Source organism: Argopecten irradians, chromosome 6, assembly GCF_041381155.1.
Source record: "Argopecten irradians isolate NY chromosome 6, Ai_NY, whole genome shotgun sequence".
Lineage (NCBI taxonomy): Eukaryota > Metazoa > Mollusca > Bivalvia > Pectinida > Pectinidae > Argopecten > Argopecten irradians.
This window is the reverse complement of record NC_091139.1, coordinates 41,417,518-41,434,840: the sequence shown is the minus strand read 5'-3', so window position 1 is coordinate 41,434,840 and position 17,323 is coordinate 41,417,518. Positions and strand designations below refer to the sequence as shown.

Here is a 17,323-nt window from a genome sequence, read left to right as displayed (position 1 = left end):
TACAGTCCAAAATTTGGTCTTGTCGTAATCTGGTGCGCCTTATTCATACCTTGCTGTATTATTGTCTTTAGTTTTAACGGCTTTCATTCAATCAGATCATTTTTAAATGTCTCTTGATCAAAAGTCCAATGGCTATGGTGGAGATGTTGATTGACCAGTACCTTTACATACATTACATTTGGCTCTAGTTGTTGAGTGGTGAACAACACATTACCACTATAGCCCTTTACCCCTGGGTTTCATCTTTGGATAGTTGCCAAGCACTGAATGGTGGTTTTTCTCCAGGTACTCCAACTTTTCTCCACCTCGTTAATTTGGTTCGTCCTTTAATCACTCTGATTCTTAATAAGGCTTTGTTAAACAGAAGTTAATCCAAATCTGTATTGGTCAAATTTGTCAGTTATTCTTTCTCTGACAAGACAGGGGCCGTAACTGCGTTTCTTCCCCATAATAAGCAGCAGTACCAGTCAGTAATGACCTTCTGATAACATATACCATGTATATCCCATGTAGTAACCAATAAAGGGCCACATGGTCCCAGGTCATCATCACAACACAGAAAACTCAGAGGCCAGCCTAATTTCATTTCTTTCATTTTATTCATTATTTGTGTATGTGGTAGCTTACACATACATGACCCCTTCCCTGTGGGGCCTGAACACAGTAAGAAGGGCAATAATTATCTACCATTTACATCTTATTTGAGTATTATACACCTTTCAAAGGCCTATCACAGGCGAATCGCCCCTGTATTGGGCCCCACGCCTGCCACATGGTGTGCCCTATATACTGAGGTAATGAAAGTCACTGATGTGTATATTATTTGGTAAAGCAGGGACATTCTGCCATCCTATGGCAGGCTGGGGCTCAATGAAGGGCACATGTTATAGAATCAATGTAAATATATATAACAGGACAAAAAAAACTGACAAAAGTTTGACAGGAAGGCAGTGGAAGACTGGCTGTGCGACTATCACAGTAACTTGTCATCGTTATTCTGCCATTTTGTTCACAATCACATCAGACTGGCCTTACCTTATAGCACTCAATCAAAAACATATTGTACTGAGCTTTAAATACACCAGTCAATACAACAGTCTCTGTTGCTTTTTAATATCAGAAAATGTTTAACATTCAAGTCAAATAAGTACTTTATCAAAATGGTTTTTTTTATCAAACTGAATTGACTTGCTAGAATGCTGTATTTTATTACAAAAGTTATAAAAGTGAAAATCTTGAGATAAGTGTTTTGAAGTTTTTTTTATCAAAATGAAACAGAACAACAAAAACACTATGAGAAATGACAGTTTGTAGTTTATCAAAACTGGCTTTGGGATATTATACAAGGTAATACCCCCTCGCCATAGAAGGATTTCTTAAAGCTTATACCCTGATACACAGAAACAAATCTTTATATTTTCTTAGAATGAATTTTAAAGAACGAAAGAGAAACGGAACATGAGCTATAGAGGATATCATTTGTTCAAATTTTTACAAATTTTTACTGAATTTTAAAGAAGGGAAAAATAAAAAGGCTTTGCCATTCTAAACCATTCGGTAATTAAAATAAAATCAAAATGTTTTAACTAAAAAGGAAGAGCTGTGAGCACTATGAGAGTTTTGTTAATGGTGGGGGACTAACAATGCACTTAAAAAGACATAATCAACATGCCTGAGGTCTAAAAACAATACTATAATGAAACATCTTTGGTTTGAAATCAGTCAATAATTAAAAGAATGTTACAATAGATGTACAAAAGTTATCTTAATGAATGCTCGGACAGCACATGCACTGATACAAGGAAATAAATAAGGGCAATTATTTTTACAAAACAATAAAATTGGAACTAGGCTTACACAGTAGACAAGTTCGTGATGGAAATGGTCAATAGAGCATGTACTGTCCTGAGAAAGCATTAAGGTCACTTGTACTGAGGAATGCTATACACATACAACATTGAGTAGTGGATCAGCACAGACCTGGGAGTTTCTCCTTCCTACCATCCCTCCTTCCATACCACACTTATACAATCTTAACCACTTCCCGTTTCTCTCTCTCTATCTCTACGCTCAGTATTCACTCTCTCTCTATCTAATACATCTGTATCTCTCTTTTTCTGTCTCTCCCTACTTTCTTCTTTCACTCTCCCAAGTTACTCTCTCGCATCCCAAGACAAAATAATGACACTGAAATGAGGAATTCCCTTTTTACAAATAATAGCATGAAAGCTATGTTCAATTTTACAAATATTAGCATTGTAGCAATTTTCATTTTTTTTAGAACAGGAAAATTCTAGAAATAAATAAGCTTCAAATTTGATATTATATAGTTCCTATTTACAACCAAATACATCGAAAATTTTGGTGAAACAGTTTGGTTTCATTTCATTAAAGAATTATGACATCAGACATTGTCTTGATACGGTTGATTAAAATGATGAGTGCCAGGTCTGTGCCGAGCCGACATCAGTGTGGTTTGTACCTGGGCATCCCTTACATGGTAAAACTATACACATCCAATAAAGTTTACATCTTTTACACAACTTTGTACATCTTTGATAATAATTAACTCCTACAATATCTTACACAGAAACAAAAATATTTTTACACCTCTTATATTGTGAGCAATAATCTGCAGAGGAGCACAGCATCGTTTATTATTATTAATACTTTTAAGATTATAGAAGGTGCCATGCTTCTCTGCTGAAACAGTAGTTTTTCAGTTCATAAATAAATAAAATACATCAATTATTTAGTAATGAAAAAGTTGTCATTTCTAATCTCCTGCTAGATTGATTAAAGATTGATGTTCAACTTCACCAGTTACATATCCCTAATAGTACTATACCAATCTTTGAGTTTTACACAAAAAAAGATATTTGAAAGAAAATTTCAGAATTAGAAAGGTTTTCATGCATAATTAAGTATTTCAGAAAAAAGAAAGAAACTGAAAAATTGAAAAAATAAAATAAAATGAAATGGTAGTCTGTTTGATCAATCTTGGACCAATCTGGCGTTGTCGTGTTATAGCCCTGACAGGATTTACAATATTAAAAGACATTATTTATAATTATACCCGTAGTAAGTAGAAACAAGATGTGCACACACATCTGAATAAAAACACTCGAGTCCTACTCCACACATAGTCTCGGTTGTATGTAACGTAAAAGTTACGATCCTTTGCATTTTCTGTGATCACATTCCTACCCGTGTCCTATACATACAGCCCATTCCAGGGCGTTAGTTCGGCGTTCGGCAATACAAACTCCAGGAATAACCAAATGAATCCAAGTTGTAAATGTCTTGACCTCAGTCAAACTTGTATAGTTATCCACATAATGTCGTTTTTGAACACGTAACAATAAGTTGATGAGTTGAGCTTGATTGCTGCACACCTGCTAACGAAGTTTTTGTTTCACACACCTGAGATTTAATAAGCTTTGTCTGATAACACTGGCCATAAACGCATTACACAGCTGTCCTCTAGCAACGAACATCAGCTGCCTTATTAATAAGTAAGAAATATGAGTGTCCCTTCACTCTGGTTGCCCTGACGGATGGACGCGCCTTGCTGGAGACGCAGCTATATATCGGGTTCCTGACGCCACGTCCACCCGCAGGTAACCTAGATCATCACAGCACTTAGTGGTACAGTCTTCCAAGTCCAGGAAAACACACAACCATATTAAAGAGAATACTGAGAAATGTGGCACAGCATTAACAAGGGACGGTAATGTCCCCGTATGATGCCTGGTATCTGTCTTTATGTACACATGGCAGTAGTAGCACCTTCCAATCGGCCTCACACACATTCACTGCTGCAACCAAGAACAACAATACATAAATACAATGGAAATGAACATTTCTCGGGGATGACAATTTTCAGCAAATAATTAATATTTCTTTAATACTAATTAAATCAAAGATATTATATAGTCTGAATCCTTTAATTCTGTCTTTTTATATTACAGAGTTATCTGCTCTTGGTGAAAAGAAATATTCAACATAAACTTTAATTTCATATCACTGCCCTTAATCACTGCCACAAGGGCAGATCACCCTAGAACAGAGATACAGAATGATAATATTTATCATAATGCTACATAATAATGCTTGTACATACCTGCTAGGACTTTGTACTGGAATCTGAATCTGAATTTTCTAATTCTTTTAATTTCCGTCTTTTGCTTTTGCGGTTTTGATTTGCCACCGACATTTCCACTGTGCCACCTGAAAACAACAATAAAAACATTAGTTACAAATCAACACACATGATGTGATAAAATGTTCATCGAAGGACAAAGTAGCTATATTGTAATGTAGGAGTTATTTCCCTTGGATAGCAAACTCACCTGGTATGATGGGTGTATGGACCTCCACCTTAACTGTGGCCGTGGCCTTGACCCGAGTCACATGGGACGCCAGCGGTGTGGAGGCTGTCGACCCTGGGGGTGTACTCTGTAACAGAAACAATAATAATCATTATTTCTAAGTAGATATAAGTCTCTATCAATATATATTATAGTTAATATAAATCAATCAATAGCATCAAATCTTTTTTTTAAGTGAATTTGATAGGCAACCTAGAATTATTATGATTTTGTCAATAATGTGTACCTTAAGTTTACATCTTTGCTTATCACTTGATAATTAAGTAACAAAATCAATAACATAATTCATTATTCTGTGAAACAAAGGATTGTATCTTTTAAGTTGGTTTGTTTTTTTATAAGACATGATGACTTACATTTCTACTACTACTGTTGCTGTCACAATTGACACCCATAGGAACCTGGGTGGTTTCCACGACAACCTCAGGCTCCACAATGATTTCATGGGAGGAATACTGGGATGGTTCCTCAGTGATTGTCGTTAAGGAATTATCGGAAGCGACTCGAGGGTATAACCTCCGACTACTCCTTGTTGTCCGCACTGGTACTTTTTTCTTTGGTTTGGGTGACGGTTCTGGTGACGGTGTTTCTAATCTGTCTGGGTGCTCTCCCTTTGGTCTGACCTCTCCTTTAGGTCCAAAGAGGGACAGAAGTACGGGGAGTAACACCAAACCATTGAACAGGCCAATCAGAACTAATGCTGCCAGCACATTGAAGAAATATCTGAAACACATAAATCAAAACAAAATATAAATTTCATGATGATTTTTATTTCTTCTTATTCCATTATCTTTTCCCTAAAAAGTACACCTCTACTTTCAGCATAACACCAGTCTCAACACACAGACAAATAGTCTGCATGAAGATTTCTAAAGAGAATTTTTTTCATAAAAGAAGATTAAGCCCAGAACACATGCAGAACACCTGAGAAGCACACATCTCACACAAGCAAACACAGGCAGAACAGGGAATGCCTAAAGCAACAAACCTGACAGATATACACACCATACCCTAAAACCATCATAAACAAAACCCATTTTATTTATTTTTAAGACTGGTCTGACTCCATCTACACCCATGGTGCCTGCCTCTGGGACCACACAGACCAATGTTGAATTGACCAGTACCCCGGATGTGCAGTACCATCATGGCCTATAAATATCTCTATGGAGATTGGCATCTTGCCCTTCTATTCATTTCCTAACCAAAACCACCACAATCATCCAAACTACAGTTCAAACGAAGCATTTTTAAAATTTGATGCCCGTTTCATACATAGGTCTATCAAAAATAGAAATTTTCCATTGATAAGACAGAAAGAAAGAACCAAAAACTCTCTATCTTTTGTAGTGGAGGTAATTGATATGAAAAAATCAGTTCAGTAAATTATGACATGTTTAACCCTGTGACCTCCTGACCTCTACATGTGGTTGTGTCAAGTTGGGGTTGGAGGTCAACCACTTCCTCCCTGGGTTTGATGGAAAGTAATTTGATTTTTATAGCCGACTTTCCATCCAGTTTCCATCCAGTAAAAACGTGATTGAGGAACCAGTGGCATCTAAAGTGTATAAACAAAATCACTACACCCTGAGTCTGAAAATTATATTGATTTTTAAACAAGTTTAAAAAAAAAACTTGCTCAAACTCGCTAATTTATTTTCTTATGACATTTAAAAAGTACATTTGAACTTGTGATATGGCGAGGGTGTTATCGTGTCTAGTGACTGGTAGGATGTGTGCTCAAGCATACTACCATTCACATTATACACAGTACAACTGATGCAAGCTTACTCTAATTTATAGTCCGGACCACCCACCAAGAATTTCAAATTCTATAAATTTTTACAATTCACCAAACAATGTAATCCTGAGAAGATGTGAAATATTAAATCAAATGAGAAGATTATGCATGAAAAGCCAGTTATATTTTTAACAACTGTTGGGCAAGATCATATCTAATGATATTATAGCCATTTTAATTATGTAACTTTTATAAAAGCATTTTGTGGTAGACATTGGGGATCAAAGGTACACAATGCCGAGTAAATCAGACTCGCTGTAAACATGACATCCTGGGTTGTATATAAACACATACATCAAATAAATGAGATGGAGGTACCAAATCAGATTCTACAGCGGGCCCACACACAGTTGGTATTAACTACTATAGGAGCAAAAACCTGCTTCCACTAGCCAGATGAACTGTGTCAGGCCTCAGTCAGATTGCAGCCTTCCACTAACTGCTAGTGTACACAAGCCTTACTCTGCCTCACCTAAATATTTACAAGGAACCGATTACTGCCTTTCCTCTATCTGTGTTTTTTCTAGGCTCTATTTATTCTCTAGCAAGAACACATTTCCTCCCAGAGCTTTTTTTAGCCTCTACAGAATTTGTTCTTTTCAAAACTCTCCTTACCATGCCATCCTGGTATTTTGCAATCTCGAAAAAAAATTTCGAAAGATATTTATAAGTTTTTTTAACTTGCTGCTTTCCTTTACCTAAAATTTCAAAAATGTACTTTGTATACCCGTGTATAAAGTCAATAACTGTGATTGGGTACTTTATACTTTAATCTAGGTTTTATCCAAGGCAGTCAATAACCTTCGCAATGGAATTTAATAGAATCCTAAATTTAAATACAAAATTGTGCAAATCCTATACCCAAAACAAGGAGAGAAAAACACAAAGCAGCTTAGTATTGCATTATTTAACAATGCTTTGTTAGGAAAAATTAATTTCATCATTTGTGGTATTTTATCAGATACAGTTTTTATGCAGTGTTCAAACAAGAAATTCAGTGTTTCAAGGTATAAGCACACTTTGTATCAGTAAGATCAGAACTGAATCTCGCCACCCACAAATAGCCATGTATGTGTACTGTGTGGTGCACTTCAAACAGCGCCAGACCACCAGAGCACTGTTTATATGAAGTCATATTACTGCAAACAAGAGCACAGATAGGTTTTGCAGTATTGTAGAATGTTTATCTGAGATCAGTGACTTTATCCTGACCACCATCTCTTTGCTGGATACTGTCCTACATACCAGAGACTCGGGACCACACCTGAACCGCAGGCCGCTGCTGTAAACTCCATTGTTCACTTAATCAACAGCATACACTTACATTCACAATTCTTCTCCAGCCACATGCTGTGCTGGAATTATCATAGCTAAGAATCTAGTTTATTATCTTTTTTTGGCGATATTTTTTGGTAAATTTTACTTGATAAAACTAATGAGCTAGGTTCCTAAGCATTTATTCCCAACCATTTACAGGAGTAGTTAATCCTTTAAATTTGTGAAATACTGGCTTATCCCTAAGAATTGACTTAAAGAGATGTACAAATTGAACTTTATTTCCTGAAATACAAAAGTAACCTGCTTGGCCATTATCAAAATATTTCTGTAATAACAGGGGGTGAACTGGTGACAGAAGTTATCCCCCCCCCCCCCCCCCCCCCATCCCACAGATTCCACTCCTTCCCTTTTAGCTCTTGAATAATGAAACAAAATCTGAAAAAAGAACTACTATCCATAAATTTTGTAAATATACTTTTCTGGTAGTCATACTTTAAAAACACAAGAATAAAACACATTTATCTCATCTTATCAGTAAACTAGTTAATCAGAACTGGAAGACTGGGCCGAATATGTGAGGGATGTGTGATGTAGTAGTCTGGATCTCCGACCTTTATAACAATAGACTGACTTACTGATGGCTTTATTCACCTCCATTAATTGTTTCCCTGTTACAATCTGTAGTCTCCTTACTAAGACAACACTCATCCATCTCAAATCTATCTCACATTCTCCCCATACAAAAAAATCTTCCCAGTAGCTTTACAGTGACAGTAACAATGTATGAATTAATGTGCGTGTTTTTGTTTTTTTGTTATCGCATACAGCTTAATATTAAAATCAACCTGCCATATGTTGAATGTTTTTTTCTTCAATTGGTCTCAAAAATCAATTATTGGTTCCAGAAGTCTTTGCCTGGAAGGCATTTTCATGAATGATTTTTTTGATAAATTTTAGAGCATCATAAAACCTGGAGTTACGAAGTGAATTAATTCGTACTTCTTTTGATGATCTTACTGTATATATGGTAACTATCCTGTGATTTCTTCTTCATATGAAAAATTCAAATATACTCAAATCTCAAGTAAAACGTACAGATAAACATAAACATTCTTTTGAGTGGTGAACATCTGGAATCTTTAACAAACAGAGAAATAAAAGTGCACCATAGTCCCAATGGTAATTTCTCAGACTTGATTCTGATGTTACATCCAAGGAGAAAATAATGATTGTCAAAACACTAGATCAAATTTGATTTAGATGTAGTTAAACAAATAATTGGTATATCACTCTGGAGCATTGTTCATCAGACGCTTTATCAGAAAACACAAACGAAGCAAACCGTGATAAAAATACAAATCTGTAAATCAGATTAAAGTTTAGATATAACGAATATTTAAAGGTAGTGTAATGTCTATTTCCTGTAAATCCCAAAGTATGATGGAGAAGGTTGGCCATGCTGGGTGGTCCTCAATCTCCGCATATCATTACCATCAGTCAAACACAAAGCCCGCTACAGAACCTAGTCAGTCTGTATTGTTTATACTAAAGCCCATCACCGATGGTGGTCCAAAATCAATGTATATAAAGTTAGATCCCCTCAGGCTTTCACACCCAAACATTTATATCAAACACACTGTCAAACCATATAAGTAATACAATATTTTCACAATCAGGTGAAAAATTAAATAGAAAATTCTCAAATGTGTGTTAGGGGACATCTAAATAGGAAGGCCAATATTTTTTAGAGATCTGACCTAAATAACACAATTTTACTTTAATGTTGGAAATTTCCTCAGCCCGACTTTTTAGCTGTATTATGTATGTAAGCCGATCCTGTTAATGGTGATTACATGGGTATTACATATCATACACATACCTGGTTTTACTATAGATTGGAACCTCTACTCAAGTTATTATCTACAGTGTCAACGTCATGGTTTCAATGTTACACAACTAAAATCTTGACTGATCTCACTGATGAGCTGTTAGTTCCTTTGAACATATCTTTTTAATTAAAATAGGATTCTATTAATCAAAGAATTCATAAGAAAAAATAATCAATTAAAACAGCATTTGAAAACTTGGTTAGAAGATTAAATTTATTTAAAGAAGTAGTGTACACTATTTAAAACTTAAACTGATATAAACTATCTAATTTTTATGAATGCCGCTTAAATACACTATATACAAAAAGTGATTATTCTCTGATAAAAAGCCTATCCCCCTCTTTTCCTCTGGTTGTACAGCAGACCCCCTCTCCTGCCCCATTCAAGCCTGGGCACCGGTATAGAAATTTCATACCCACAAGCTGGGTGGTCCATCCCTCTCCCAACCCTATATGTAGTGGTATGGCTTTTATGAAATTAGCCCACTGATTCATACAGTGAAAAAGCCCCTGAAGGACAGAGCCCTACAGAACACAGCCAAGCCAGTATCGACTTCCATTGTACCGACACGACTCCCAAAGTCTGATCAGCTTTCAAAAACCTTTTAAAATAATTTGTTCTGATTTTTTTTTTTTGATTTTTTTTTTGTGAAAATAAAACTTTCGGATTTCTGATGTAGTATGTTGTATCAGTAGAATTGTATATCTCTGTGTCGGTAATGAATTGTGCATATAAAATATTTCATTGATAGTACAGAGTATACAAAACTAAAATTGAATTCTTCTTCGAACAAGCTAACCAGGCCATTCCACATAGGGTTTAAACTTTTGAATAAAAGGGACACAGAAAACTTCTCCCTCACAAACGACTGACTGTGGACTAGATAAATACACTACAACCCTATTCAAATAGATTTCATTAATCACCAATGCTCCTACCACTATAACCTTACACCAACTCATAAAGGCACCTCATAGAGCCCGATTATTTGATAACTACAGAAAATCTTACAAAACAACAAAACTTGGCTTATAAAACGATTCAGGAGGAATTTGCACTGATGGTAACTTAGAATTTGTTGACTATTCTGTAAACTTGAGGCCAAAGAAAGCGTCTCCGTTTGCTAAGTTTCAGTGAACATTACATATATACAAAACACGGCTTGGCATTTGTCTTGTTTAAATAATCATTCTCCAACTGTATAGCTAAATACCTAAAGCTCAACCTCATTAGGACAAGTTTCAGCATTCCAACTTCTATCAATAACTCCGGACATTTTCAATGTCTATTATCCTAACTTAGTAAAGGGGGAAAAAATTCTTTTGGCATAAATCTTTATCATAAAATGAAAACTATTACATTATGGTGTATGTTCATCCCAAATAGTTCAACTACAATATTCTGATGCATGCATGTGACAGATATCAATGTTATCATTAGCAAAGAATTTGGGGAAATCGGCCAAACCAACACTTTTTTGGTCTATTGTTTAAAAGGCACCACATATTTTCCATATAGTAAATATACCAACAAATAACAGTGTCTTTTTCATACTCTAAAAATGTAGAAAATATCTTAAAAATGAAACAAATCGTATTTTGAAATTTTGAGTCCCTGTAGGTCACAGATACTTTAGAATTCTTGTGCTGATATCTTATAAGGGCGGGTCCTACCGAGTTCATATTGTCAGTAGCTATCAGATGAAATCAACATCATCTATACATTTTTTTCTATAAGCTGCGTGGCAGGAGAGGCAAAAACCCAAATGCGACCCCAAAATATACCTCCTGTTTTAGGAACTCCCCCTTCCTTCCCCCTCCCAATCTGATTGCCTGGGCCTGGTTTTTAGGCCATGTGTATATCAGTGTTTCATAATGAGACTGCCTACAACTTCTCTCCACTAGCTCAACACTTTATTTTTTATATCAATGAAACATACCTGTTGTTATACAAAAACAAAAGGTCCTAAGGGCTTTCAAATTTACCTAGATATTTTAGTAATGTTTGTAAAACATCTTTACTCAGGTTTTTTATATAAAATATTTTCCAACTGATTATCATATAAAAAAGATCTATGGGTAATTTACTCCCTTCAATCCAACCGACCCTCATCAAATATCTAAACCTATTCTCTCAACCCCTCACTGAATCTCATAAATCTCACACTTAACCAAACCTTTAAAGCCATATTGCCTCCAATTCCTCATCCTTTCATTTAACAAATCAAAATTTCTTGTTATGTCCACAGCAGATCACTACAGTTTAATATCATAACGAAATGAGAACTTACTTGACAATGAATTCAAACTCTGCACTTAAGAGCATGACGATTCCCAGGAGTGTAGAAATGGCGCCATGGACAACTGGAGCAAAGGTATGCTGTAATGATATGACAGTTCTTCTGTTCCGTGATCCAATAGCTGTGAGGAAACCCTGCAACAAAAGACAACATATTCTTACTGTCTGCTGTAAACAAAAGACAACATATTCTTACAGTCGGTGGTAAACAAAAGACAACATATACCTACTGTCAGCGTTAAAAAGACATTTACTTACTGTTAGACTAACAAAATTAATACTAGTTTTTTTTCTTTCAGACATTCAAAAAATTATCTTCACAAAAGTTCTCTTGACAATTTCACAGGGATTGAAATTGAAGGGAATTGACATGAGGTTTCTAACAATTTGTAAGAAGATATAAATGTTAAAGGAAATATTTGTGATAAAGGAATAGAACAATATCAGTAATATTTGAGATAACTGTACTCACCACTGCCACATGTACTGTAAACTCGACGCCAATGCCAACACTGACAATAATGATGACCGCTGGGACAGCGCTCAGTTTGATACCGGTCAGTCCCATCATCCCAAACAGTTCGACTACAATCATGGTCAAAACAACAACCTGCAAACATAAAATCAGGAAATTCAAGTTTTTAGTTTCAAAAATTTTAAATTTTCTTTACTTGAAACATTAAATACACTCACTCACCCTCCATTAAACATTGGTCTGTTCAGCATTCAACGAAAGCCATTTCCTATACTTGTATTTAATTGTACCTTTGCGCAATAATCACTTACTGCGATAAAAAACCTATCTACACAACTCTCTTCACAACTTTTAAATGAGTTACAGCATTTACTGTATCAAAGATTCTAAACTCTGCTAAATAAGCCTTTCTCAAATCTTCTATCCTTGTTGTCAAGTTATAAAATTCTTGTTTCCAAGGCAAAGTTGATAACTCTTCAACTGCAATCAAATAAAAACAGAAGCCCCGATGGAGGCTGTTTGGTAGCGCGGTCGTAATAAACCTGTAGAAATCATAGCCTTTACACTCACTAAAAATAGCCAGCTTTACACCAATGGAAAATTTTAATGCATCTTTTCAGCAATAAGTTAATGACAGTATTCTAACAAGTGTAGAACTCTACCCTGTATCATACCGTGACCCAGGATGATGAGGGACACTCACACATGGTTTCTATAAAAACGGTAAAAAACATAAATCTGTTTTTTTCCCCCTGGAGATGTTGATTGGTGTATAGCACCACACTGATGGTCACAATCACGTTTTATGACAATTTGTACACAAGTTATCCTAGCTGATGATGCCTGGGTTTTTACCTCTTTCAATTAAACCTGGTAAAAACGCATTGACAGAGAATTTCATCACTCAGCTTTACTTGTGATTCGCCTGATTTCATGGGTATTTTATTGGTGCTGTATTATGGCGATGTAAATAGGCTTTCCTCCATCACCCAACAGTAGATATCACAGGGACATCTGCACACATTACACATGACCCACTATGTAAATACACTGACACGCTAAAATGCTGATGATTCCATGTTTATAGAAAATATACGACAGATATTGTTTTTATCTTCCATACTCAAACTGTTCCCGTGGTGACAGCTGGGCAACACAGATTGACAACGTTCCATTCTGTGTCACCTTTTTTGTCATTTTTTACTTTCTTATACTTCAATTTTTTTTATTTCATTTTGCGTAGAGTACTTTCAGTGATCATAAATTAATATCAGTTCTTCTGGTATGAGAGAGTGATTTTTTGTAGGTGATACTCACCACAATACTGGCCAGCCATGGGTTCATCAGGACGATGGTGAGCACGATGAAGGTGACCACTAGTATACACAGGATGGACAACATCAGGTAGAACCGAAGGTGGATGTACTGCTCCCAAAACGTGAATGGTACACCACTCGGAAAGTTTGGTAAGCCACGCTCCGAGAATGAGTCGCAGATCGCACGAATCATCTTCAACAGAGACATGTTTCATTTAAGAATTTGATTATCACATTGGCGATGAAGGAATACACACATCAAATTGAAAATGAAGGAATAAAGTACTAACATCAAATTGAAATCGAAGGAATTTATTTCATTAGTGTTGAAGTCGTTAATTTTACTGCACAGTTCTGGGGGAAAAAAAATAAAACTTTAAATCTAGCCACCTATAGATAAAAGAGGGAAGGAACACACACCTAACAGAAATAGTTTTTTGAGTAAATTGTAAGTAGCCTGTGGCTAAGGGGAGTGAAAAGTGAATGTCTGAGTGTTTCTGTTCGTCACTATCAGTCGCGTATCTAGGTTTTATCTGTACAGGTTCTGTGAAGTTGATGTTAGACACTGGTTACCAGGTACACAGATGTCGGGCCAGACTCTGTACCACACACACATCTACAGGTGCCCGAGGTACAACCTCATTTAATGGCCGCTAGTAGATCGGTCTGAACCACCATATAAATTTTACAACTGTGTACAGCTATGTAACTCTGATATAACATAGTTAATATCCATAACTGTTTTTCTTGTCATACAAAAGTTGTGCTTGTACATCAGAATGACCATTGAAACAGAATCACAAATGCCTATACTTTTAAACAAGTGTTTAAACCTCCATTGTTCTGTTAACTGTACACTATAACAGAAACCAGTACTACAATGCCTAGAATCAAGTGTTCTACATTTCTGTGGTAACACGAAGGAGCAGGCAGCTGGATGTAATGGCCAAGCACCTGCTCAAGTGCACCAATTAGCTTGTCGTTAATTACCTTAATTGTATGCAGGATGTCCTCGGTGTCAGACAAGTTGGTGAGATAAAACGGGATCTGGGCATAAATCAAAGGTTGTGCCTTGGATACTGAAAAGTAAAACGTCATTGTTACAATCAAATTTTACCAATATCATGATTATTAAAAACAACGAAACTTAAATTATATGCTGTGCATTATGAAATCCTGTTTCATTTTCATTTCCCATAATTTTTTAACATACAAAATTGCAAAGAAACATTTAACAAATCCTTGTCAACAATGCAGACTGGACAAAAATTGATGTCTTACTTTTGAGTTCGTAGTCGTAGGAGTCGTGAGGTTCGTCCTTCGTCGGGGGATGAAAGTCGGCCATGGATGCGGTGTAGGCCATGGGGTCATTAGATGTCCAGGCCGTGAGATAGCTATAGAATGCGTTCGGGGCAATGATCCCATCCTCCACCATACGGTTGTTAGGGAACTGTAACGATAAGGTTTATAAATTTATTTATTGGCAAACAACAAACATCAAAACATTTAGTTTTCTGTCAAATTAAGTCTTGCCTTTTAAGTACAAAAGTTATCAAATTATTTAACCAAGAAAATCTTCTTCTTTGATAATTCTTTATTTTTATGAGGAGAATCTTGTTTCCTCACCAGATTCTTGTCGTAAGGCGTGTCCACATCACCGGTCTGTATTAAAAGTTTGTAGGCCAGAATTCCACTGTCGGAAGCATTGCTGTGCCATCCGTCACGGTACAGTCGCCCTTCCAAATACTCACGGTCAAACACAGACTGCAGTTCTGTTTATAGATGGCATAATAAGAATTAATAACTCATTTTTTCATAAATGTTATTTATCAAACTGAATGTTATAGAAGATATATCAAGTTTGTCTTAAGAATGATTGACAACAGGTTTCAATACAAAATTGGTAAAATCTATTGACACCTTAAAGAACGCAATCAAAACTTGATGTCACAGAACCATAATTTTAGTTTTGAATACACAGTGAACATAATGGTTTGAGAAAATATGTTAAATTAAACAGGATATTTGGGTAAGAGAAGTTTGAGTTAAGGAGGTTTAACACCATTAGGAACTGGAGGTGTAATTGAGGAAGACAATGGTTGTAAACTTTCAAGGTCAGATACTAACAGGCCTATCCTATTACATACTGTGGAAGTCACACATTACATAAAGAGGCTGGGGCCAGGCAGCCTCACTCACCTTCTAGCCACTGCCGGAACATGATCAGCCAAAAGTTTGGCAGAGAGCCATCCTCACGCTTGATGATTTTGCCTACGCTTTGAAACGACTTGTGGTATTCCAGTAGTAAGGGCTGGTTATTAGGGTAATCAAAATCTCCCTGAAATGTACACAACAGGCAAAATCATTTTTGCAGTCAAATTTAGTCACTTAATATTACCTTAACTTTAAAATATTCCATTTATTCAATTACTTTTGAAAAATATGGCTATTAAACCATCTTTTCAGGGGTTTTTCATCTTCAAAACTAAATACAATATTCATACGCAAGAATAACTTACCTTTGTTACCAGGTAAATGTTGTAGAAGCCAAAGTAATCGGACTGTGCATCAAGAAACTTGTATTCGTTGGTTCCCTTGGGGACAATATCAGTAAGGTCAAGGCCGTCCTTCACCTTGGTTATACCATAGATACTAACCAACAGGACAATAACGAAGGACAGCACTGTGAACACCTGTAAAATAAAACACTTTCATGATTCTGAATGGAGCTATGACATACTACACACAATCATAGATGAATCAGAACGAGGTTCATGTAAATCCCCTATATAGCAGTGACATGAATTTTATGTCAATGTCTGTAAGTGTTTTACTTTTACCTATGACTTCATGGTCAAAAGATCACGAGCTGTTACAGAGAACCACTCTTATAGAATTCATAGAGATTTTTGGCAATCTTTATTTAACAATACAAACCTTAACTGGAGGTTTTTTCAGGAAAGGTCCAACGCGACGTGTAGCGAAGCTGGTGAGACTCAAACTGAGGCATTCTCTCTGGGCCTGAGCAAATCGTTCTCTACAACTGACGCGGTCGTCGGGCGTCAAACATTGGCGTGATGAGGTCGTCGACTGGCACACTAACAAAGATACAGACAGTCTTGTAAAGACACAGTCAAAAAGGGAATGGGAGCATGGCATATAATATTGTGTACAGGAAATGTTAAACTTTCCCTGATATCAGTTATCCTCCAATAGTTTTCCTGACAACGGTTTACTCTTACAACAAATTAAAGACATGAGGATCTCTAATAATTTACTTTAGCCAATATCTGAATCTTAACGTCAAGGGGGTATTTCTTCAATTTTATTTGGTTCCCCAATTACGAAGCAGTTTTTGGTAACTCTATAGTATATAACTTGGTTGAAATTCACTGTTATATTTATATAATGCATGAAAATAATTCTTCGTATATCAAACCAAATTGAAATCCAATCTTTCAGCTATGATAGAGAGTTGTTGGCGTGGATCTTGTTTTTTTCTTCTCTGTTTTATTGAATATCTTAATAAAAAGGGGAGGTTGTTTTCCTCACAAAACTGAGTTTCATCGTCATGGACAGCTATTAATGTTCCCAGGTATTGCGTTTACACTTTTGATCTAGACTATAAACTTTTCATAGGGAAATAACATTGAAAGTCACGGCAGTATACAAAGAGATGAGAGAATGATATAAACATGTCACAGTCTGAGGTTTGTGGTTGTGTACAATAATGGAGGATAAAAGTACATATGTAACAATCCAAAACAACCATTGCAACATTGACCTGATTTTTTAAGTTCTACTTCTTTCAGACTTGCTCAAGTTCATTTACAATCTTTTAAAAAATCTGAAGATGCAAATAATTTTCTAATAAG

At 35.9% G+C, this 17,323-nt stretch overlaps 1 protein-coding gene across 1 annotated transcript in view; it reads right to left on the bottom strand.

The window, feature by feature from the left end:
• Positions 1-576: 576 nt before the first annotated feature.
• Positions 577-17,323, bottom strand: part of LOC138325911 (protein patched homolog 1-like) — a 70,107-nt gene continuing 53,360 nt past the window's right edge. The window contains exons 17-29 of the mRNA XM_069271922.1: positions 16,386-16,546; positions 15,968-16,141; positions 15,648-15,786; positions 15,075-15,220; positions 14,730-14,898; positions 14,439-14,527; positions 13,450-13,641; positions 12,130-12,267; positions 11,650-11,792; positions 4,748-5,114; positions 4,353-4,458; positions 4,124-4,230; positions 577-3,818 (exon numbers count right to left, since the gene is read on the bottom strand). Coding sequence (XP_069128023.1) covers positions 4,127-4,230; positions 4,353-4,458; positions 4,748-5,114; positions 11,650-11,792; positions 12,130-12,267; positions 13,450-13,641; positions 14,439-14,527; positions 14,730-14,898; positions 15,075-15,220; positions 15,648-15,786; positions 15,968-16,141; positions 16,386-16,546 — 1,928 coding nt within the window. The 3' untranslated portion in view covers positions 577-3,818; positions 4,124-4,126. The remainder of the gene's footprint in view (positions 3,819-4,123; positions 4,231-4,352; positions 4,459-4,747; positions 5,115-11,649; positions 11,793-12,129; positions 12,268-13,449; positions 13,642-14,438; positions 14,528-14,729; positions 14,899-15,074; positions 15,221-15,647; positions 15,787-15,967; positions 16,142-16,385; positions 16,547-17,323) is intronic.